Here is a 23,411-nt window from a genome sequence, read left to right as displayed (position 1 = left end):
ATTTGAAAAAACGAGCAAGCTCCAGATTGCCTGACGCCACCCAGGTCTGGTCAGTGGAAGCAACGTGGCGTGGTGCCTTCATGTCTGTTATGTTTCAAGCTATGGTTGCATAGCAACCATAGCTCGCCCGGGGCCGAGGCAGGGCAGAGCAAAGTCTGAGTGCAGCAGCAGCCAGCCACACCGAGGCACGTGGGATTCCTCTCTGGGCTGAGTAGATTTATTGGTGAAAGAAAGCAAAACTAAAGTGTGCAAGTAGGTTGGTTGCACACAGAGCCCCTGGTCTTGAAGCCAAATTTCTTTTGCTGCGGTCAAGAGGGCCAGCGCTGAGCAGCATGGGTCCACAGCCCTGATTTATTGGTGAAAGGTGAAACAAAGAAAAAGTAAAGTGTGCAAGTAAGTTGGTTGCACACAGGGCCCCTGGTTTTGTAGCAGATATTCTTTTGCTGCAGTTTAGAGGGCCAGCACGGAGCAGCTCTGGTCCACAGCATTCATTGGGGGGGGGGTGAAGTGCACAGGCCCCTAACCCCAGACTTATGTGCCCCATGATATCAGGTGGCGATGTGCCAGTGAAGGAAGAGCGACTGTATAAGAACATGTGTTCTATGGTGTAATACTCACCCTCTCTCCCATTCTATCCTGGCTTTCCCTTGACCCTACGCCCGCCTATCCACCCCTGTCCCCCCCAGAATGTGATTTCGCTCTGTAGTCATGTTGAAATAACAGGGCGGATCCACATAAACAGGGGATTTATCATTTGGGTTCATACACTTCCGTGACAATATGGGCCTTGACACACTGCTACATATGATGATTCATTCTAGTATTAAATGTGTGTCATATCACATTGATATTGTAACCATATGTTTCTTAGTGTACTGAGGGATAATGCCTTAAAATGCCACTTCTGGTGATGTCACATGAGGGTGGGGTCAACTGACATCACTTCCGGTGATTTCACTCGGGGTGGGGCATGTGATGTCACTTCCGCTGCCCCCTGGCATTTTGGTGAAATGACGTCCCTGGGTGATAGTGCCTTTCTCCCCTACAAATACAAGTACTAAAACGGTAGTATTTTGGCTTTAGTTTTGGCTCACTCAATCCTTTTAAGGTGTGTGACTGGTTATCATAAAATACATACTTTAACTTACACAGATGAATCAGGGAAACATTTGTTAAATATGAATTTGTCATATTTATCATCTGCTAGAAATGACAGGATCCTTTGACTAACTACACTTGTATGTGTTTTCTATCATAGATCCGCTGGTTGTCCTTCCTACTTGCATCATGCCCACAGAGAATTTCAGCAACATTGATCCTCCAATTTTCATCCTGATGGGTTTTTCTGGGGCAGAGACTACAGACATTTGGCTTTCCCACCTCCTCTCTTTATTTTATCTGCTCTCCATTGTGGGGAATGCCCTCATTTTATTCATCCTAAAGACAGACAACCAGCTCAGCGAGCCCATGCACATGCTGCTCTCGATGCTCGCCGCCACGGATCTGGGTATGGCTTTCGCTACCTTCCCCACGGTGATCGGCTTGTTCTGGTTTGGCAGCAGGAGAATCCATTTGTATGCCTGCCTGGTTCAGATGTTCCTTATACATTGGTTCTGCTCAATGGAGTCTGCTATCTTGGTGGCCATGGCATTTGACCGCTACGTTGCCATATGTAACCCTCTCAGATATGCATCAATATTGCATCCGATCATTACCAAAATAGGGCTGGTGGCTCTATTCAGAGGTGTGAGTCTTCATATCGCCCTGCCATTTCTGATTAACAGGCTTCCATACTGTAACAATAGGGCTCTTGCCCATGTCTTCTGCTACCACCCGGATGTGATGAAGCTTGCATGTGCCGATACGACCATCAATAATAAATATGGCATGGTCATCATACTCATTGCCTACCCAGTGGACTCAGCGCTTATCCTGCTTTCCTATATCCTGATCCTGAAGACTGTGTGTAGCAAAGCAGCACGAGATGGAAGCCTGAAGGCCCTGAACACCTGCGTCAGCCACCTCTGTGTGGTTTTGCTGTTTTACATTCCCCTGGTTGGTTTGACAATTGCACACAGATATGGCAATGCTACACCGATTGTGCTCTTTCTAATGGGTGTTGTCTTCATTGTCATACCACCAGCTTTGAACCCCATAGTTTATAGCATCAAAACCAAAAAGATACGCAAAGCCATTTATCATAGATTCTGGAACACATAAAAGGAAAGATGAAAAGCACAGCTTTAAAATAAATTGATAGCATGGATTAGTAGTGACAATTATTGTTGTAGAAATGGAGTAGGTTAAAGTCTGCAAGACAGCAAGAAAGAAATGCATTGAGTTTGAGAATATGAAACGGAGACAGAGTAAAAGAATGAGAATGAAACAGAGAAGAAAGGGGTAAACAAAAACAAAAACTAAAAGTGAGAGGATAGAGAGAATGAGAGAGTTAAACATTGCAACAGACAGAGGAGAGGAATAAAGTCCAAGTGGGAAGAACTGACAAAGGAAAGACATCTTTAGGAATGTGAAAAAAGATGGAGAGTTGGAGTGAGCGAAAGAGTGATAAAGGGATAGAGCACTATGGCTAGTCATGGACACAGTGACAATGTGATGATGAAGAGAGACAATGAAAGTGGAGGAAAGGAGGAATCAGAACAATGTCATCACTTCCTGCTTCTTGGGCAGGGTCGTTATGCAAAGTTTGGTTGTGCAGTATCATCATCAATATCATCATCAATATCATCATCAATATCTTCATCAATATCATCATCATCAATATCATCATCAATATCATCATCAATATCATCATCTGCTTTAATTATAAAATAGATACATTTCAGCATGCATAAGAGAGCATCACCATAAAACAACCCAAAAAACATGAATTACACTGATAATCATTCATTTCCGTTAATGTGTCATCAATTTCATACCACACCAGCTTCAGGTTATCTTGACCTGATTTCTGAATGAACACTTAAGATTGACAAGATGATCAAATGAAAACATTGACATCCAAAGGCGACCGGCTATGGACACTGAGAGGTGTTTGAAGCTACAATTAAAAACTCTCTCCAGTATAGCACACATGCGGTCACCTAGTAACATCAAACACACAAGTTCTGGAAAACATTAGATTAAATGGTACAGCTTCAAGAAAGGAAGTCACGTTTTGAGGCAGATGGCAGCATACTGCGAGCAAAATAACATAACATGCAATAAATCTGTTACCAGATTCCCCTTCCAAGACGGTGTAACACCAGTCAGAGGCAACATGTTTCATCTGAATTAGAAGCGTGCAGGCAAAAAAGTTGATTTGAGAGTGTTTTATCTCCTAACTAAATGTGTATGTGTTTCTAGATCGTCTCTGTTATTAAGTGATTTATCAAAAAAGTGTGATTTGTTAAATATGAATACATTTACCTAGCAACATCTCTGGAGTAGTAAAACAGGAGCTCAATTCAATCTTAAGAAATACTTGCTTAGCAAAGGTTCACATTCAATGCTAACTCACTCCTCAGTAAGTCACTATGGCATTGCCTACTAGATTCTGTATTAATCCAACCCAAGAACGAAAGAAATAATGGTTTGATCTTGAGAACATAACGGGGGAAACGGTTTTAGAGTGGATCATGGAAATTGGTGTTGGCTGGGGGAGATTCAGAATTATTAGATGAAAACCGTTTTGGATAAACACAAGTGGATGTGAATCTGTGTAGCCCCAAATACTGCCAGATAGGATACAATGGGCCTCATTACGATCCAGGCGGTAGAGGGTTAACTGTGCCGCTAGAGCTGCCGGCTCCATTAACCCTCTACCGCCTCATTACGAGGTCTGCTCGTGGGTCCCGCTAAGGACGTCTGGTAAAAACAGGCGTCTTTAGCGGGACCCGCTAGCAGACCAGGATGCTAACAACGGGCCCATAATTAATGGGCCCGTTGTTAGCATCCTCCCCATTCTCATTGCGCCCTATGGGGACTCAATGGGAATGGGGGATGTACCGGGTCCGGGTCCCGGGAAAGGGAATTACCGAGCCCTCCAAGGTCGGAATGGCTCAGTAATTCCTCATTCCTGGACCCCGGACCCGGTACCCGGTATGGGGGTAACCATGCCGCTAAAAGTGGCATGGCTACCTCCATACTCGTAATGAGGCCCAATGTCTATTGTTTTTCCCTGACATGCCTGGATGACTGACTATACTGGAATACTCCCTCCTGGTACATAGGGCACACTTGTATTCACTAAATAGAACAAAAAACAAAATAGTCTACATTACAGAACACTTCTTGATGAACCCAACTTCCCAACATTCCTGAAAAGCAGGGTTCAGCTTAAGATTCTGTTGGGAAGGGAGCAAACCCATGCCACCCCCCCCCCCCCCAGGCGCTGAAGGGGGAGGCAAGCTGCATTGGGAGACCTCAAATAGTCCAGGGGAGGTGCCCTAAATGTCCCCATACGATCATAATATTATACGCAATTTAGATGTTTAAACATAGTGCGTGCATATAATCTGACACCATTTTGCAGATATTAAGCAGCCATGGGTGAAGCATAGGGCCTGCACAGCCATGCAGTATTTAGTGTGTTAGACACAGGCTGCAAGCCTGAAGGGGAAATCTGAACAGGCCCAAGTGCTGATGAGAGAGACCCACGCTGCTTCCACAGAAACTCTTCTTTGTTCTAAAGTTGTTGCCAATATGTTTGTTCTAAGGAAGAATGTGCCCTGCAACGCCACGAGACAACACTGGGTGACTTGGTGTATGTGTTGACACAAACAGGCCAGAGCTGGCTCTGAGCCCCACCCAGCCGACTACGAGTTATAGCCTGTACAACTGACACGGTCCCAAGACCCCTGAATTCCGAGATACAAGTTGACCCCAGACCACCGACCGTAAACCAATCAAACATAAAAGATCTAAGGGCATGGTCGTCCCACCTTTGTTTCATAATGACATGATTTGTAATGCTAGGTACAGGGAGGGATACATTATATTTCAAAAGCGAGGGTGGGAGTCTTGGAGGTCGAGAGAAGTGATCGTGATGTGCAAAGCATGTGTGGGTTAGTATGATGTGAAAACTCCCCCTGTGCCAGCCTTTGAGCATGCCAGGTGCACTGTATAATGATAGAGCAGCACTATTCGCAAATGTAACTAATTCCTTCTTTGGCCTTAGTTCTCTGGAGACGATGAGCTCAGCAGACCCCACGTGATGGAAGACGGACTTACTGGGCTGGGCACAAATGGCCTGGCCCTCCTGTATGGAGTAAGCCGTCCATGTATAGGGTCACACCAACCAGCTACACAGGTTTCCAATATATGTAATGATGTAATCTATGATGCTGGGTCTCCTTTTAAGATTCTGCTTGTACTCTTTTATGCCAGAAAGTTCCATGGGAGCAGAGTTCTCTGCTGACGCACCGATTTTTGTAGAAATAAAACTTGTTTTTCTTGCAAGAGTTTCTTGGGCCTTTTTCCCTAGCGGGGTGTAGTTTTTCTGGTGTGAGTGTGCGGGGGCATGCCTTCACTTCCTTCAACTCACTCTCTTCCCCTCCCCAGCTGCTGATACAAAAAGCATGATGATCCAATATTAAAATAGAGCGACCAGCTTGCAAGTGACGAGCAGCAGAATCAAGTACTATGCAAGAGGTTAATATCTCTTATGACTGGTGTGCCCTGACCTCTATAGCCACCAAAGCTCTCGATCAAAACCCTAAATTCAAAGGTCCTGCAAGAAAGGTAAGCAATGCCCAAACAGTACCACACATTTGACTAAATATTCACAAGACGCCATTGTGAATATAAATATTAGTATGATTAGAATTGTTATAGTTTTTGTTCAGTTTAATTGCTAGAAAGAATGAATTAAAGCTAATGCAAAAAATAAATATAAAGAAAGGGCAATTCCAAAAGCTATTGGTAGATATGGGACTCACACGCAGAGGAGCTGGCAAATGGTCTCACTGCTTCACAACTCTTTGAAGCCTGGAGAAGCGCAGATGTGTTTCGGGAGAAATAGCGCAGGGGCAACATGCTCGCCTTGGTAGCAAGACGATGAGGAGCAACCAAGGTTCGATCCCTGGTCCGTGCTTAGAAACAGGGGCGTTGCTGGGGGGGCTAAGGGGGCTATAGCCCCTGATCTTTTGGTTGTAGCCCCGGATAGAATCTCAGGAGCTACAGCCAAAAGACTAGCTAGCCCCCAGTCCCAACAGTTCCGACATCAGCTTAGCCCCGGGTCTTTTCCAGACCTAGCAACTCCCCTGGTTAGAAACCTCTGGGTATTAAGCCCATTATAAATAACCAATTAAATTAAAACCCATCCCCATAAACAATAATGCACTAACCTACAAAGTGACAATGCAATGACAGAATTACAATAGAATTGCACTTTACTGCCATTCCGTGGTACTTTTGTTTTGTCGATGCAACCAACCGTGGATGTTTCTTTTCTTTTAATAGAGTTTTCAAAGCACCAAACATAGAGATTAAACCTGCACTTGGGCAGCACAAGTTCTACCTGAAGGCACTTGGCCTGTCCATGAAGCAGTCAGTCGCTGAGACAAAGGCCCTAGGGTACATCATGTGTCAGGCAATATTTAAAAAAATCATAACAGTACATGTAATTTGGCCAATATAATAACAGTACTATTTTTCTAGTGCGCCATGTTATAGTACAGTGAACTGTACAACGCCGACGTTCCATGGCTTGCAACACATTCAACGCCAACATTGTACCTGGCTAGGCTTTGTACCTCTAATTACAAAGTCAAACCTGTGTGTATTGAAACTACTGGATGTGCTTAAAAGTATGGCCTTTTACCTTCATTTTAGAAAATAAAATCTGTGTGCTTTTAAAATGGCTTCTGTGCCTAAAAGCTAGGCTTTTTACCACTATTCGAAAAGTCACATTTCTGTGCTTTTGAAATGGCTGCTGTGCTTAAACGTTAGGCCTCGTACCTCTGTTTGTTTCGAAACTACTGGATGTGCTTTCATATTTGCTTTCTCCCTCTCTTTGGAATGTCATTTCTGTGTGTGCTTGCAATTGCTGCCTGTGTCTAGGATTTTCCCTCTGTCTTCTTATCTCGCTTCATAGCGTCGAACGTTCTGCTGTTGTAACCTCGGCCCTCTCCCTCATGGACTCTTGACTTAATGCACATTTGATTCATTTGCACTTGTCTTGCTGCTAAGCCACCTGGTGAGTTCCTCGTACACTGTGAAGTCCCTCTGTCTGTTTCTCTCCCCCCTGCCTCCATGGTGCTCTCCATCTCCCCTATCTACTCTAACTGCTTCTCTATCCCCTATCCTACCTCTCTCTCGAAGCTTGGAAGGAAAATCTTAAGGATAGCTGTCCTGGTCTCCAACCCAGACCTGCCCATCGCTGACACCTACGTCAATGCTTCCTCCAGGCAGTCTATCATTGACATCCTCTTTGTCGCCCCCTCTACAGACCTATGGACTCCCCATATGGTCTCAATCCTCTCCCCTTTCTCTTCCTCTCTCATTAATGGTGGAACCAGATGAGTAGTACTCTTGGCGCACTTCCCATCCTCTAGGTGTATCATTAATGTCTACCAGAATGGCACTGTCATGGCCCAGGGCACTCAACCCAATCTCCGCCTTCTTGATAGGCGTCTTCTGTCTCTCATCAACTTCCTTATTTCTCCTGCCATTCCTAATTCTGCCACCCTCCTCGCCCCTTCACCTGCACTGACGGGTGTACCATATCCCTGAACTCCTTAGAAAACCTTCAAAGCAGGCGACCAGCTTCACTAAGCTACTCTCAATGCTCGTTCTGCCATTAAACACTCTTCTTACATCTGCCGCCTTCTTGAAGACTTTGACCTTGACGTTCTAATGAAGGAAGTCTCATTCACTGCTTTTGACGCCACTTTCATCCCCCCTCTCACCTCTGTCATTGACTTTCATACTGACACAGTCCTTGCTAACTTCCACCTCTCCATCTTCAACACCCTTGACACTCTTTCCCCTGTCATGGGTGTTTGTATGAAGCCTGCCTCCAAGTGCAGCAGCTGGTATGACTCTGACCTAGCCTCCCTGAAACGCAAGTGAAAAAGTGGCAGGCTTCGAACACATCCACTGACAAACTGGCCTGTTGCCTGCTCCAAAGGGAATATCGTCTCTCCATCCACTCCAAGAAGAGGGCCCATATCAAAGCTTGCATCTCTGGGTCCACCAACAATAAGGCTGAAATGTTCAGAATCCGTAAGGAACTAATCCTACTGCAGTTTCCTTTTCTCCTATTGCATCCCAGGCCCTCTGTACTGCACTGGTGACTCATTTCACAGCCAAAACCCAGGACATCCTGTCCTCTCTCTCCTCTTCCCCCTCCCAACTCCCCCAGCTGCTCTCAGGCTTCACCTGGCTCCCCTCCCTCCCTCGTCTCTAAAGCTGTCTGCTCTGAAAGTCTCCTCCAAACAGGTGCGCCCTCCTCCTCCAGAACTATCATGGATAGCATTTCCTCTCTCCCTCCTGCCTTGGCTGATTTCTGTGATGAGTCCTTTGCCACCGGCTGCTTCCCACTATCCCTCAAACACTCCCCTGTGAACGCTTTCCAAAAAAAGGCCATCTGCTGACTACTCCTGCCCAGCTAAATACACCCCATCTCCACTACCCACTTCCTGGGCAAACTCATGGAGAAGTTAGTCATCTCCCAACTGATCTACCACACTGAATCTGTTGGCTGTCTCCATGACCACCAGTCTGGCTTCATAGCATCCAGAGACATGAAAACGGCTCTCCTGAACACCTGTGAAGACCGGCTCTCAAACCTTGACTCCAACTCTCATTCTGTTCTCCTCCTCCTTGATGAGTTCCCTGTGTTTTACACAATCAATCATGCAACCCTCATAAAGTGGCTCCATGATACCCTTGGTATCACAGACCTGGCACTGGATTGGTTGACCCCCCTCTTATCTAATTGACCTTGCCAGGTGCAACTGGGTGCTCTCCTCTCCTCCATCTCACTCTCTACCAGTGGCATCCCTCAGGCCTCTATCCTATCACTGTGACTCTTCAACATTTACCTTGCCCCTCGGGCCAGGTAATTACCTCTGTCTTAATGCCAGTAAGATTGAGATCCTTCTCATTGGAACCCCTGCTCCCTGCCTTCCTCCCACTCTCTGGCTGCCCTCCTTGGGTCCCCTTCCCTCAACACAGGATAAAAAGCTTGGTGTCATCTTTGTCTCCTCCCTCTCCGTCTCCCCTCACATCATGGACCTTGCCAAGAAGGCCCACTTTCAGCTTCACCTCCTCAGAGGCATTCTTCCCTTTCTTACCTTTGCCCAGAAACTCAATATCTCCTGAGCTCTTGTTCTCTCTAGGCTGGACCACAGCAAATGTTTCTTTCTCAATCTGCCTCTTCCCTCTCTTCGCCCTCTTCAACTAATCCAGACTCAGACTGCAAGACTTATCCTTGACCTCAAGCCCAGGGACCGCATCTCATCATCCCTTAAATCCCTCCATTGGCTGCTTGTGGCTGCAAGGATCAAACTGAAGACCCTCTGTATCATCCACACGGCGTTCTGGGGCCTGAGACCCTGCTACATCCATCTCTCTTTCCCTAAACCCCTCCTTGCTATAGCCCTTCGGTCTTCTAGCTCCATCTCCCTGCAGATCAGTAGTTTGTCCAAGCACGTAGTGGGGGCTAGATCTCTCTCTTTAGCAGGTGTCTCCCTCTGGAATGGCATCCCTGTCCCTCTCAGACTTGAGCCAGACCTCCTTAAATTCTGTAAGTTTCTCAAGACCCTGTTCTTCTCTACCTCCTTCGCACTTGCACTCCCTTGCTAATGCCCCAACCTGCTGCTACGACTGGTGGCCTGGTCCCTTATGAATCATACAGAGCACCAGGCCCTCCTTGACCAGTCTATACCAGCACCCGCCCCCAAACCAGCACTGCCCTTCCCTGACTAGCCTGGTGGGTTGGACATCCCTCCCGAGTCTGATCCATCCCCTGGTCCTCGCACTTAGGCGGTGGTCTGCCCCTGGCATCCCCTGGTACTTTCTCCCTTGTTCTTCCCCCAGCACTTGCCTACCGCCTGGACCTTTTCTTCCTTCTTCCCCTCCCCCCTGCTTTCTATACCCTCTCCCCTGACTGTCACTGACCCTACCTCACCCTGTTCACCCTCTACACCACTCCCCTAGCCCCTGCATTTTTTGTCACTGCACTTGCATGATCCAAATGTCACAGGGCATAATAGGACTGTTATTGTTGTTTGTCTCCCCTGCTCCTCCCGACCCCTCTTTTTGTCTTGTGGTGCCTGGAAAAACCTTTTGGCTGTATAGTGCGCCTTATAAATATTTAATAAAAAAAAGAAATTGTTTGCATTATTACTTAATTACCACACAGCTGAGGCAGCGCATACATTTTGTAAATTGTCTTTTGTTATCCCAGCCCTGGCCCGCCTGCCACTCATGCACCCCACAATTGAATTATCCTGCCTCAGTCTGGTTCCACCCACAAGGGCAGTCTGGTACCCTCAGCAACCCCAGTTACATGGTATTGCCTTGTTGGGCCTCCTCAGTGAGATGCAGCTGAGCCTCTCTAAGGAACAATGAGCAATGACTCCACATCCGGATTAACCTTTGTAATTTAAGGTAAAAACCCAGGTTTTACAAACTTTACAAAAGATGTGACAGCCTCTCCGCTGAGAACAAACATGGATCAAGTCACTTGTCCTATGGAATATGTTCAACTGTGTGCCTGTGAAGGGTCATTGTGCAGCTAAAACGTGTTTGTAGACTCTCTTGAGTGGAAGACATTCCATATAACAGGTTATTTGAACCATGTTCATTCTCAGTGGAGCAGCTCCCACACGCTTGTTAATTTTGTAATACTTGGTGTTGCACCCTAACACACCCAGGGTAATCCAGACATTAAACCCTTGCTTTCTACGCCTCAGAGAGGCCCAGCTTCGCCTCACTGAGGAGGCCCAACCAGGCCGAAACCCGCTGTGAGGAATTTCCATCTACAAACCCTGCCGCATCAGTAGCCTGCCCTTCGGCACCTGCTCTGCCTGCGGCACAGAACATTTTCAAGAGGCAGCAATTAAGATATTCCCTTCTGTACCCAAAACTATGATGATCATAAGTCACCCATGCTGGTGGCAGGGTAAACTCTAAATAAAAGCTCTGCCTGAGATAGGCATTTTATTATTATTATTATTATTATTATTATTATTATTATTATTATTATTATTATTATTATTATTATTATTATTAAACATATAAAATGCAAACTAAGGCCCATAGGGAGTCTAGGCGCTAAATGGGAAGAGCCAGACTCAGAAATACTCGGATGGCAAATGCTCTAGCAGAGAGTAAGAAAGAGGTTGAACAGATGCGTCTTCAGGGCTCTCCTGGAGGGAAAATAGTCAACCAGGATTCTTAGGCCAAGCAGAAGAGCATTCCACAGGCTAGGCGACAGGACTGAAAAGGAACGGCCTCACAGACGCTTCTGCTCGAATTTGGGAATCCTGAGAAGCTGATGAGAGTCTGACTGCAGATTCTTTCCAGTTTATTTTTCAAAAAGTGACGGCCCACATTACGCATGGGTCGATGGACAAAACACAAAATTTTGAACTCAATACGAGCCGCCACCGGTAACCAATGCGGATGATGTAGCAAAGCTTAAGAAGGAATAAACTGAGGCGCCCTGAGCGCCAATCGAGCTGTGATATGCTGGAGGAATTGCAGCTGCTGAATGTGGTACTTATGTTGTCCCAGATAGATGCTGTTGCAATGATCCAACAAGCCAATTATGGTGTCTGTTACCAGTGTTGTCCGGTTTTCAGGGGGGAGCAAGGGGAGAATTTTCCTAAAAGCCTTCAATTTTCCAAACCAGTGCTGCAAATAGCAGTAATCTGAGCCTCCAGTGACCCATTAGGTAGTTTAACTCAGAGGCTTTTGACTGAGGCACAAGGGGATGGGCAGGGACCAAGTGACTCAGGCCAGTAGTGTGAGTTCCAGAGGTGGTCCCTCTCCTGGGGTCCAACCACCAGGACCTCTGTTTTACTTCCATTTAGTTGCAGCCACTTGGCTGCCATCTAGCTTCACACCTTCTCCAGACAGACTTGCAGCTTCTCGGGAGCCGCAGCTTGAGAGGAGTCCAACCGAAATATTAGCTGAGTATCATTCACGTAATAATAAAAAAGAACTCCACATGCTGTGATGAGTACCGCAAGTAGCCGAACATATAAATTAAAAAGAAGGGGAGAAAGGGATGACCCTTGCAGAAACTCCACAGAGTAACTCAACCAGAGAAGAATGGCAGGTCTGAAAGGAAACCGATTGAGAGCGGCCTGTCAAGAAAGAATGGAACCATGCAAGAATAGGGCCTGTTATGCCTGCTTGCTCGAGCCTATTCAGTAAAATGTCATGGAACACAGTATCAAAAGCTGGGGAGAGATCGAGGAGAAAAAGGACTCCACCCTCTCCGTGGTCCTGAAGCAATGCAAGATCATCCAGTACTGGAACAGATACAGGCGGTCATTCTCCTCCAAAAACAAGGAAACCTGGGGGGGGATAATCACTGCCTTCAGCAGCTTTATCATTGCAGGAAGCAGGGAAATAGGTCTATAATGTTCCCGCAATTTAGGGCATAGTGCATGGTACTACTTATGATCATGACAGCCAGATCCCAATTGATGTCGCATATGTGCCAGCTGCAGTGAGACATCTCTGCGGAGGAAGGGCATGTGTATTTTGGTCAGCCAGTTGTAGAACGCCACATGGAAGGATAGGAACCTGGTGGGCCAGGGTTCTTCTTTGATCTCTTTGTAAGGGCATATAACACACTCCACTCAAGACAACCATACAGCACGCAGCTGTCCTGGGTCCTGGCATCAAGGGAGAAAACACATTCAAAAGGAGTAGGCTCATATAAGAGTGCTGCATTTCTAAACACATTTGTTCTCAGTAAGAAGGGAAGGGACAGGATTATGAAAGACAGGAGGGCTCTGGTCAACCATCTTGATTCTCACTGTCCCTCTCGCTCTTTCCAGTCCCATCCTCTTTCTCTGGAGCAAAGCACTTTGGGTGTATGATTGACACGGCAAAGTCATCTCTGTTCCAGAGCACGGATTGGACCACTAAGGCAGGCTAGCTTTCGTCTAATCACCTGAGGACTCTTGCCCTTAAAAGAAGGGGTTTTCCACCACTTCAGTAGATTTGCTCAGTTCATCTTGGATCCTTTAAGACTGCAGATTTGTTCTGAAGATCTGACTGGACTTGCTTTGAGAGAGATGTACTCTCCAAAGAACTAAGATGAAGAAGGAATCATCCAAGACAGAAGGAAGATCTGTCCCCTACCACTCAAAGGGCAAATCGGGTGTAACCTCTGCTGTGGATCAGAACATACCACTTTACACTGTAATCTCCTGAGATGGGGGAGCAGGCCCTGAACAATACCATCCTATCCTCAAGTACCCCTGAGAAGGCCTCACAGCTACCAGAGGATCAGACCAACTGAAGCTCCCTGTTCTACTACAATGAACTGGTCACTTCGTGTTCACAGCACTTGGAACAGGAGGGGAGTTGGTGGCACTGGTTGCTGCACATCGAACATTGCTTGCAACTTTGAAGATCTTGGTACTGCATCATGTCCTAGCCAAAATTGGTCACCTGGTATGCCCGAAACGACTGCTCAAAGAAAGGTACCCAAACCGAATCACTGGAGAGTCACATGCCGATTCTTAGCGGGGGTCACAACCACAACTAGACCCAGCTCGCCCCTTGAAATGCTGCCTCATTGATCGCACATCGACGCAGCCAAGATCATCACTTCAACAACTGCTGCCCGCTGACTCTAACTTTTGTAGCATCACTCATGGATCCCTTCCATAGGCTAAAGCATGATTCGGCCTCACCTGGGACCACCCCAACCAGCATGTTTGAGAACCACACGACCGCACAGAGGACCCACATTCACTCCTACTCAAAGCTCACTTGCTGCTGGGCCCTTCACGACTTAACTGAGACTAATCAACTCAGATCTATGTTTGACCCCGGGTCTGACTGCATCAGCCCACCAAGAACTGAATCCAAATACTTTTGAACTGCCCCTGTGGTCCACTTGGACTGTATAGACTGATTAAGTCACAATCTCTCATGTTTTCAACAAGATATCCTTTTTGTAGTTAGTACTTTACCTACCACCCATGGAACTATGCTACCAGTGTTACTTTCTCCAGTCTGTTGCATCTTATATGTTCTTCTTTCACGGTGGGTTTTTGTACAGTATTTTCTATTTGTTCTACATGCAGTCGGTGTGTTTGATTAACGTCTTTGTATTTTTATCAAACCTTGATTCGACATTCACTTAATTTTGAACTGCATTACTGTATTGCTTAGGTGCCTACTGGTTCACCTTCACACCTCTGTTAAGAGCATAGCCTTCCCGCGGCCCACATTACCGCAAAAGGAGAAGGAGGTATATCTAGGTATATCTAGGTATATCTCTCAACTGTCCCTCTTTAATCTTTATGATTGTGCTGTGTTTTGGTTTGTAGAAGTATGAGGGCTGAGTAGGCCATTTTACTCCTACTCATCCTTGTACTCCTCCGGAACAGAGTGCAGTTCTTCACACCCGTGTCTGGGGATGTTGTTGGTACTCTTATTTAGATTAGAAATGCTTAGCTTTTGGTGTGGCACTGCCTGTGTGGGTGGGACCAGACTGATATGCAAAATGGACATTTCTCCTCTGTGAAGCATCAGTGACCTAAAACGTGGTTGTGGAGTGACCGGAGATGAAGGAATTCAATAGAATTTGTTATTTGAATCATGTTTGTTCTCAATAGAGAGGCTCCGACACGCATGTTAATTGTATAATACTTGGGGTTTCCCCTAGGTCATCCAGGGTAATGCAGAGGTGGAGGTCTTGCACACTGTGCTCTGGTGAGGCTCAGCATCACCTCACTGAGGATGCCTAACAAGGCGGAAACTGGAAACGCATGTCTGTGGTTGCTGATGATACTCTTGTTCGGAGACCAATAGACTCGCATTTTGGTGTGGGATTTCCCATGTGGGTGGAACCAGACACATATGCAAATGTTATTTCTCCTCTGTGAAGAGGCAGTGAGCAAAAATGTTGTTGAGGACCCTCCAGAGTGGAATAAATTCCATAGAACACATTATGTGAACCATGTTCAGGTTCATTTGATGGGGCTCGAACACTCTTGTTAATCTTCTAGGAGTAAATGTAATTAGTAGAAGACCGGGAATGCAAGCAAAGTGTAATTGATATGTGAACAAAATGCAATAGGCAATTGATGGTTATTGCAATCACAATGATGCTGGAGCCTTGTGACAGGGATCACTTAGGACATAGTAGAAGCCGAAACCATGTTCAGAAATAGTGTGTTTGAAACATTTTTCAAACTAGAGGCAGTAACACAAGAACATGAAGGCTGTAAAACTCCCTACTACATAAGTAGTCTACTAAACTGAAAAAGGAAAAGAGTTTAAAAGGAAGGGCATTTACCCCTATTTGGCAGCAGATTACATTTCACAACCACACTTTCTAAATGTCCAGTGAATGGGGCATTAAAACCAACAGGGGCATAAGGAAGGACATTATGTTTTACTATCCATTAGATAATAGTTCACTTGAGGGTTCTGCCATGTTCGATCATGGTAGTGACCAAGAGGAATTTCAGACCATACAATAAAAGAGAGGTGCACAGAGACACAGAGACATATTCATTCTTAATGTTTCAGAGGCACACTGGCACACTCCAGCAATGTGTCCCCTTGTTTCGCCCCATCTGAAATATGGGTGGCAGGGTGATGCAGAAATGTTTTGGGTTGTAGTAAAAACACATTTTTGAGATCCTGGCGTGCACAGGAGCCAGCACAGCCATTTAGTTGTTTCTTACACCAATACAGCAAAGTTATGTGGTAAAGCACAGCTGAGCAGGTCAATATATCCCACAATGCATTTAGATGTCCCACCAAAATGACTGCGCTCCCAGCGGTGACCCCACGCAGGTCATAAACTCCAATATTCAGCAATAACATGTAGCAACAAATGATGTACCATCTGGAAGTTCAGGAATGCAAACACGGTTACAGGTTAATGGTCTTCTGTATAATAATAAAGAGTAAGAGCTGGTGAGTTATCACCTCAAACTCAAGTAAATGCCCTTGACTAGAATCCAAGTACCAAGCAAGTGCAAATTATTCACTTGTCATAGTCCCTCACATACTATGTATGGATTGCACTCAAAATATGTGCAGGCTTACCTTATCGTGGTGATTTCAAAGGTAAAGCTTCCAAGTGATTGTATGCAGCAGTCAGAATTCAACTGTACAGCTGTAACAAACACAGTAGAACATACTCACATTAGAGGTTTACAGACAACATAACTGCTGTGTTCCTTATGTCAAACTGATATCTGCATGAAAATGTGCTTACCTAATTCTTATATTGACTCGTACAGAGTCACCCTCACATGGTGTAAAGAAACCAGGACCAAATTTACAGAGCACAGCTATGTGAAACGATGTAACTCAAGTCTCATTGCCTGTTACCTTTGAAAGCCTGAAACGATATGTCATAATTAGAAACGGCGGCTCACTAACTCGTGTGCAGCCACTAGAGCAACTGATATGCTAGAAGTCAGTCTGCGCCATCTTCAATGCATAGTCCATTTATCCTATGTAACAACTTTTGCAGCAGGCAGACCTTGCCTCATATATGATCTTTTTTTCTCTTTTTTAAAGACAGAAACTGCTAGGATGTTAAATTTAGAGAGTTATTTCAGCTGCATAATGTATGAAATGTTGTGAAGAGCAGGGACGTAATTTCACCAAAATGCCAGGGGTAGCGGAAGTGACATTGCACGACCCTTGACCACTGACGACATCACAGGAACTGATGTCATTTGACCCCTTCCCCAAAGTCACATCACAGGAAGTGATGGAACACAACCTTTCACCCCTTGACAAAACAGGAAGTGGCATCACATAGCATTGCTTCTAAGTACACTCTGAAAAATATGGTTATGATATCGCTGTAAAGTGATACACATTTCATACAAGAATGGATCACCATATGTATCGTTAATATCAGCGTGTATAGGCCCATTTACCAAATTACTGTGAACCCAAGGAGACATCCAAGGCCAAACGATACTGATGTGTTAATATACAGCACGCACACTTAAGTGCTTCATATAGAACAGATATACATACAATATCACCCAACCTGTATTGGTACTCATTTATCAACCTCAGCAGGAAGAAAGGCTGAGTTGACCTTGCCGGGAGACGAATTTGCAACCTGCATATCACACGCACATTGAAGCAGCGAGCGCTCAGCCCACTGACCTATCTTGACGGCTATCGCTATCAGAAAACCAACCACTCCAGAAACAAAGAGCCACATGCTGCTGGCCCAAAGAGCCACATGCTGCTGGCCACAGCCCAGGATCCTCAATTTAAACACAACTAAAAACCAAATGATGTCCCTGGTGAAGAGGTAGGGTGACCAGATTTTCAAGCACAAAAACTGTGAAGAACAACAGCATAAATTACGTTTATCCCTCGTTACACCTCCCCCACCACTGCATTTCACCCCTAAGAACTCCTACTCCCTCCACTCACATCCCATGGTATTTCCATCAGTGATCATGCTTATAAATGTGTGATTTTGAATCAGGATGGATGCATGTTACTAAAAAAAGGAGCGACTACTCAGATTGAAATGACAGGCCTGTCTGTTCACCCGATTGTGAACAGGTCTCTGTGGCACAACCAGTTTATTCATATGGGTGGTCCCTGAAAGGTTGGGGATTCCAACCCAACATACTATGGAAACATTCTGAGCATGTTGTGATGTATATTTACTTTGGAATTGTTGGCAATTACGATTATGTTAAATTGTCAGCCTCCCTATACCCAAATCCGAGACTGTCAGCCTCCCTTTCCCCAAAACCGAGTTGGGGGTTGTAAATAAAAAAAAACTCTCGGGTCAGGGGTCAGAGGCCCCAATCCCCGGACAGTCCCGGCACAACCAAGACATCTGGTCACCCTATGAAGAGGGTGTTTAGCTTATCATATTGAAGTGCATCGTTGGTTATATATTTCTCTTTTTTGTTTAATTATAATGCTACATTGTTCAACAAATGTATAAGTACAGTAAGCTTACAGTGCATTCTCTTACTTGTTATTTAGAATTTCCCTTTTCTAATTATCGTCTTTTAAATGGATTAGTGCATTATGTTTCTAAAACAATTACTTTATTATTGTATTATATATTTCAATAAAAATTATTAAAATAAAAAAAGACATCATGGGGCGCAATCTTGTGGAGGTTAACTATTTACTTTCATGACAGCTGCTACGAGGAACAAACTTAAGCACGCAAATGATACCTGCACACAAAGGGCCTTCAAAGATATACATTTCAGTCATTGTTCTTACATATAAGTCTAGAAATCTAGTACGTAGAAAATACACGAATCTGTGTAAGCTTAACATGAAAAGGACAGAGGATCTTGTATATTCTTGTAAAGGCTGCGCCTTGATACCCCCGGGTACGCTCGCGCATTATAAATAATAAAAACAAACAAACAAATCTAAGGGGCAACGTTTGCTGTGGGAATTGTGTGTTCATCAAAGTTTCCATCCGACTAATGCACTGCCCAGTCAGCATATTAATGCCGGACAATGGATTTCCTCATTCAACCATCAGTGTATGTTGAAAATTGTAGTATCCATATTTGTTTGATTCTAAATAGCCTACTAGATCTGGAAAAGTCATGTAGGTCTGGTGTAAGCCTATCGATGACCGTCCATCGCAGGTCATCTACTTAATGCAAAGCTTCCGAGAAGTGTTTGACCAGAGGGGAAATTGCCTGTCCAGTGCTGATTTTTGTTCTATGTTCACCAATCCTGACTCCCATCCATCTGGAGGTCATCCCAATGTATAGTTTGCTGCATGGACAACAGAGAGAGTAAATTACGTTTGGATTGGCAGTTCGTTTGGCTTTTGGGTGTCCATGAAAATTCCTTAAGTAGGAACACTAGTGTTTTCTGAGTATATGGACACACAGAACATTGCCCACATCAATAGCGGAAAGTCAATGGATTATTTGGTCAAATCCAGCACCTTTTTTATGCTGGTGTTGACATCTAGAATAGCCAACCCGGTCCTTATATTCCAGCCTCTCTTCAAAGCAAACACAGTTATGGTGGATATTTCACAACATGTCTGCATAAGGTGCCAATATTTTGTAATTCGTTTTTTGACTTGGTTGGTATGTTGAGAGACTGTAGCCATGCACACAATGTGATCTTCATGAGTCTCTCTTACACTGGGTGTCACAGGGCCTGCCTATCCAAAAACCACGCCCTCTTTGCAGCACGTTTCAACAATGTATATCGGTATCCTATCTATTGTAACATGTCAATTAAGTCGTTCGCAAATTTGGTGTAATCTGTTTTTAATGTGCAGTTACACCTCATCCTCACGGGCTGACTATAGGGAAGGTTGTCATGTAACACCTGTAGTTGGTACCTCGAATAAATCAACTTGGTATTACGGTCAGTTTCCTCTTGATATAGTTTGGTGGCACCATCCTGATGTGCAATGACGCTATCCAGGAAAGGAATTTATTCCTTATTGGTTGTCATGGTGAATTGAAGGTTACTATTACATGAATTCAACCATGTTTTAAACTCTAGTAGTAGGATATCACTGTCACTCCATGTGAAAAAGACATCACCGATGTACCGGCTCCAATAATGAAGATGGTATTGAAAGGGGTTATTAGCATATATGCATGCGCTTTCACAGTTTGTCATTACACAGCCACGCTAGTGGCTGTGTAGTTATGGTTAAGTTGCTGTTTCCATAGGAAGAGCACTTTTTGGGCGGCTTATAACTCCGCTCCCCCTGGACGAATCCTCACCAAACTTTGCAAAAAAAGTATAATGGTCACTCTGAATTTTTTGCAGAGTTTGGTGATGTTTGGTCCAGGGGGGGAAATGTTATAGGGGGGTCCCAAAACATCTTTTTTTCCGATAGACTGAATGGGGGGAAAAAGTTTGCACACACCTACAGCCCAAACTTCGGGACAGATTTTCACCAAATTTGTGGCAGGAGCTTGGTCCCGAAAGCGTGCTTTTGTAAATTTGGTGACAATCCAGCCAGTAGTTTTCTTTAAAACAAACAAAAAGTATGTTTCAAAAAATGTGTGATATCTATGTCCGCTCCGCAATCACACTTCCCTGTTCGCTCCACGGACAAGATACCGATTGGCTAATCGGCAGCGTCATGTCCGCGGACATGTGATGCGTTTGCTGATTGGATGTTGAAGAGCGTGAAGTGTGTCAGATTGTTTCGAAGCGCCCGCCATCTTTCATTCGTGTTTTGGTGTACGCGGACATCGCTGCTAAAACATATAAAACAACACAACATTGCACTTGTTAAACTTATCAAATACTGTCTCTAAGGTGAGGGTTGATGAGGCTGGGATGGGATGTGGCAGCAGGAAGTAAAAAAGTGGCGTTTTTTTGTCACGAAAGTCATACAGTAGATTTGAAGTTGTTGCTCAATATAATGTCCATAAAGTACAGGCGAAGAATTACTGTGCCTGTGTTACAATGTTTTTAAAATAATATTGCAGCCAGACTGGCGCCCTAGAGTTTGAAATCTAAGGGAGCCACCTGCAGTGTTTGATGGGAGCAGCGGGTCTGCAAGTGTATGGGAGTACCAGTTTGCATGAATACATTGAGACATGTTGTTGCAAAGTGAGAATGTATTTAGATTCTGAGTGAAGGTCACTAGCTTTGCTTTTTTGGTTGCAAGCTCAGGAGGCCCACGCATCCGACTGAACCCACAAGGGTCAACTGTTTTTTGACCTTGAGCGAAAGGCAAAATTCAGTAGGAATGCAGGGAGTGAAAGTTTGCAAAAAGGAACATTTGATAAGGTTATGCATTCTAAACGTTTATAAGGCACATGTAATTTCAGTTTATGAAGATTCTTTGGTACAAGCACATTGCTCTCTGAGTTTTTACGAAGAGAAGGGAGACGGTCAATATAGTGTAAGTTTGCTTTTGATGACTCTACACCGGAACGAGATTTAATTTTTTATTACCTGAACATTAATTTTGGCAATTTAACTGAAGTACTATCTTTCTTTGTAGTTGTCATTTTTTTGTAGTTATGGAGAGTGCAGATTCTCAGCGTTTGTAGACCATCACTAGATTCACCCATGTTCAACGCTAATATTTCTTTAAAATGTCATGTATGACCACATCAATTTGTGTATCAGTTTCCACGTTCTTTTTGTCTTTTTTGAAATTGTTTGCTGTGTGTAGTAATTGTTAGTTTAAACTGTATGCCGAATTAAGAAATCAATAGATGTATTTTAATAAAGGTTGGGTATTGATACGTCTTTTCTGTTATGTTTTCCAAATAGTTACATGCTGCCTTACTGTGATTGCCATTGATTCCAGATGCCCAGTGATGGATTTTTTCAACGGCAGATGCACGTACTCGTAAACGCCTGGATCACCGTGACTATTTTTTAGGACGATCGTGCAGGACCCACGTGTCCCTACGCTGCACTGGCGCTTAGGAGTAACATAACATCTTTTATGGTGGTTTAGGCCCAACTTCATGCCGATGCCCTGGAATTCACTGTGCGACCGAAGCGGTTCCTTTACCGAAAATGAATACTTTGTGTATGGGAAAAGAACAACATATGCCTCACGATTAACATTTTCCATCACGAGCGCAGAAACAATTTTGCAATTTGCTTGCATATGGAAATAGTCCGATGTTCTCGGACACTTTATTGTGAAATAAAAGTACTTTACAAATTGTAAAGTGTTACTGTTTTCTTTTAAAACACAATTTATTATTTCAAATTGTGATATGCTATGTTGTAAGTCAATGTGTGTTCATTTTCAGGGTCTGCGTCACGGCATGTAGGTGCTTATGGGCGCATTTGGCTACGCTGGAGAGGAACGTTACCGAGAAAGGTGTTGAATATCATTAGGGTTGGTTATGTAAGGGTCAGGAGCGGGCCATATGATTTAGTGACGTCAGTGCAATTTATCTTAGCCAGATGCAGCAATGGACAAGATTAGCACAAGATTGACGCGCTCTGCTGTCAGATTTCGTATGTTTCTGAAAGAGGAAAAATGAGGTAAGGTGCACTGAGAATGTTTGCGATAGACCAACGTTTGTAAAAAAAATACATGGTCGAACCCTCGGGATAATAATATTTTCTGATCCTTACACTTGTGAAACTTATGAACTAATGTGTGGTGAGGTGAAGGTTAATTCTGATTGTTGGAATATTTCTGACGTGATTGCGAATGACTTTGCAAAGTTTGTTGGGATTTTGTGCACACCAAATATGACGAATCATTGGTGTATTCTTTTGACAGTTTTGAAAAAAAACCTGGGTGGATTTACAGTAAATTTGCGTAAGGCTGATTGGCAACGACCGAAAAGCATGGTGTTGGAGATGAGGCAGTGTTTTCGTATTTGACAAGTGTCAGCGGTACAGCTTCAGTCACTGAGGGGTAGGCTGTAGCCATGGGCAGTGGGCAGAATGTCGGGGTCATGATGTAAGGTCATGATCCGGACAATGTGGCTACTGTCCATTACCAGAAGGGACAAAACATAGGATTAAAGTGTCCATGTCCACCTGGGACGGCCTTTGTGGTAAAGTTGTTCCACATTAGGATACATTTGAAAGGGAAGAAAAATGTGCTCATGGTAATATGGTCACAGGGCTTCCTTTCTGCTTTTTGCAGGCTGCAATGGAAAGTGAAGAAGGGCCCTGTATGGAACACCACCTTCCCTTTCTATGGTGGCCATCTTGGAAAAGGATTTTGTTTCCTAAACCGTTTAGGACAAAAAATCATCTTTTTTAGTAGCACGGGTTACTACTTTGGAAATCTAGATTGTTAATGGCATTCATCCCCCATTTTAGGAGTGGAAGGGGGGTAATGATCCAGAGAGCTCGTTATGCACTCTCACTTCGATTGGGCTGATAACTTGGCCTGCTGGCCCTTTATCCACCGTTCCAGTCCCTGGAACGGAGGATGAAGTCTACAATATTCCCATTAGCATAACACAAACTGCAAATGGAAATGTTGGAAAATCTTATTGCGTCTACGTACTTTACAACAAAATATAAAGTAGATGGAGTCTATGCGTTTTTTTTACTTCCATTTTTTAACTGTGAAAGGTGGATCATAAAGGAACATTTATTTTGTTTATGGATGGCTTTTTTTGGGAGGACAGCTAAGAACGAAAGTTGTGGATGGAACTGAGGAAAGAGGCACCAAACAGTAATATGGAGGGGTAGGTGGACGGGGGAAAATGTTGTGCATGTGTTATTTGTAAGCTTGGGGCAGTGTTTCTCATTCTCCT

General features: G+C 44.4%; 1 protein-coding gene across 1 annotated transcript; it reads left to right on the top strand.

Moving 5' to 3' along the window:
• Window positions 1–1,287: 1,287 nt before the first annotated feature.
• On the top strand, window positions 1,288–2,220 carry LOC138528128 (olfactory receptor 51G2-like). The gene has a single exon (XM_069639581.1). It carries the CDS (start codon window positions 1,288–1,290, stop codon window positions 2,218–2,220), a length of 933 nt encoding a protein of 310 aa, XP_069495682.1.
• Window positions 2,221–23,411: the final 21,191 nt, after the last annotated feature.

The sequence above is a fragment of the Ambystoma mexicanum genome, chromosome 7q (assembly GCF_040938575.1).
Source record: "Ambystoma mexicanum isolate Mex_15411 chromosome 7q, UKY_AmexF1_1, whole genome shotgun sequence".
Lineage (NCBI taxonomy): Eukaryota > Metazoa > Chordata > Amphibia > Caudata > Ambystomatidae > Ambystoma > Ambystoma mexicanum.
Note: the sequence above shows the minus strand (reverse complement) of the source record. Positions and strands in the feature narration are given on the sequence as shown.

Coding starts and splice junctions, on each gene's coding strand:
- LOC138528128 (XM_069639581.1), top strand. CDS start 1,288: ATGCCCACAGAGAATTTCAGCAACATTGATCCTCCAATTTTCATCCTG.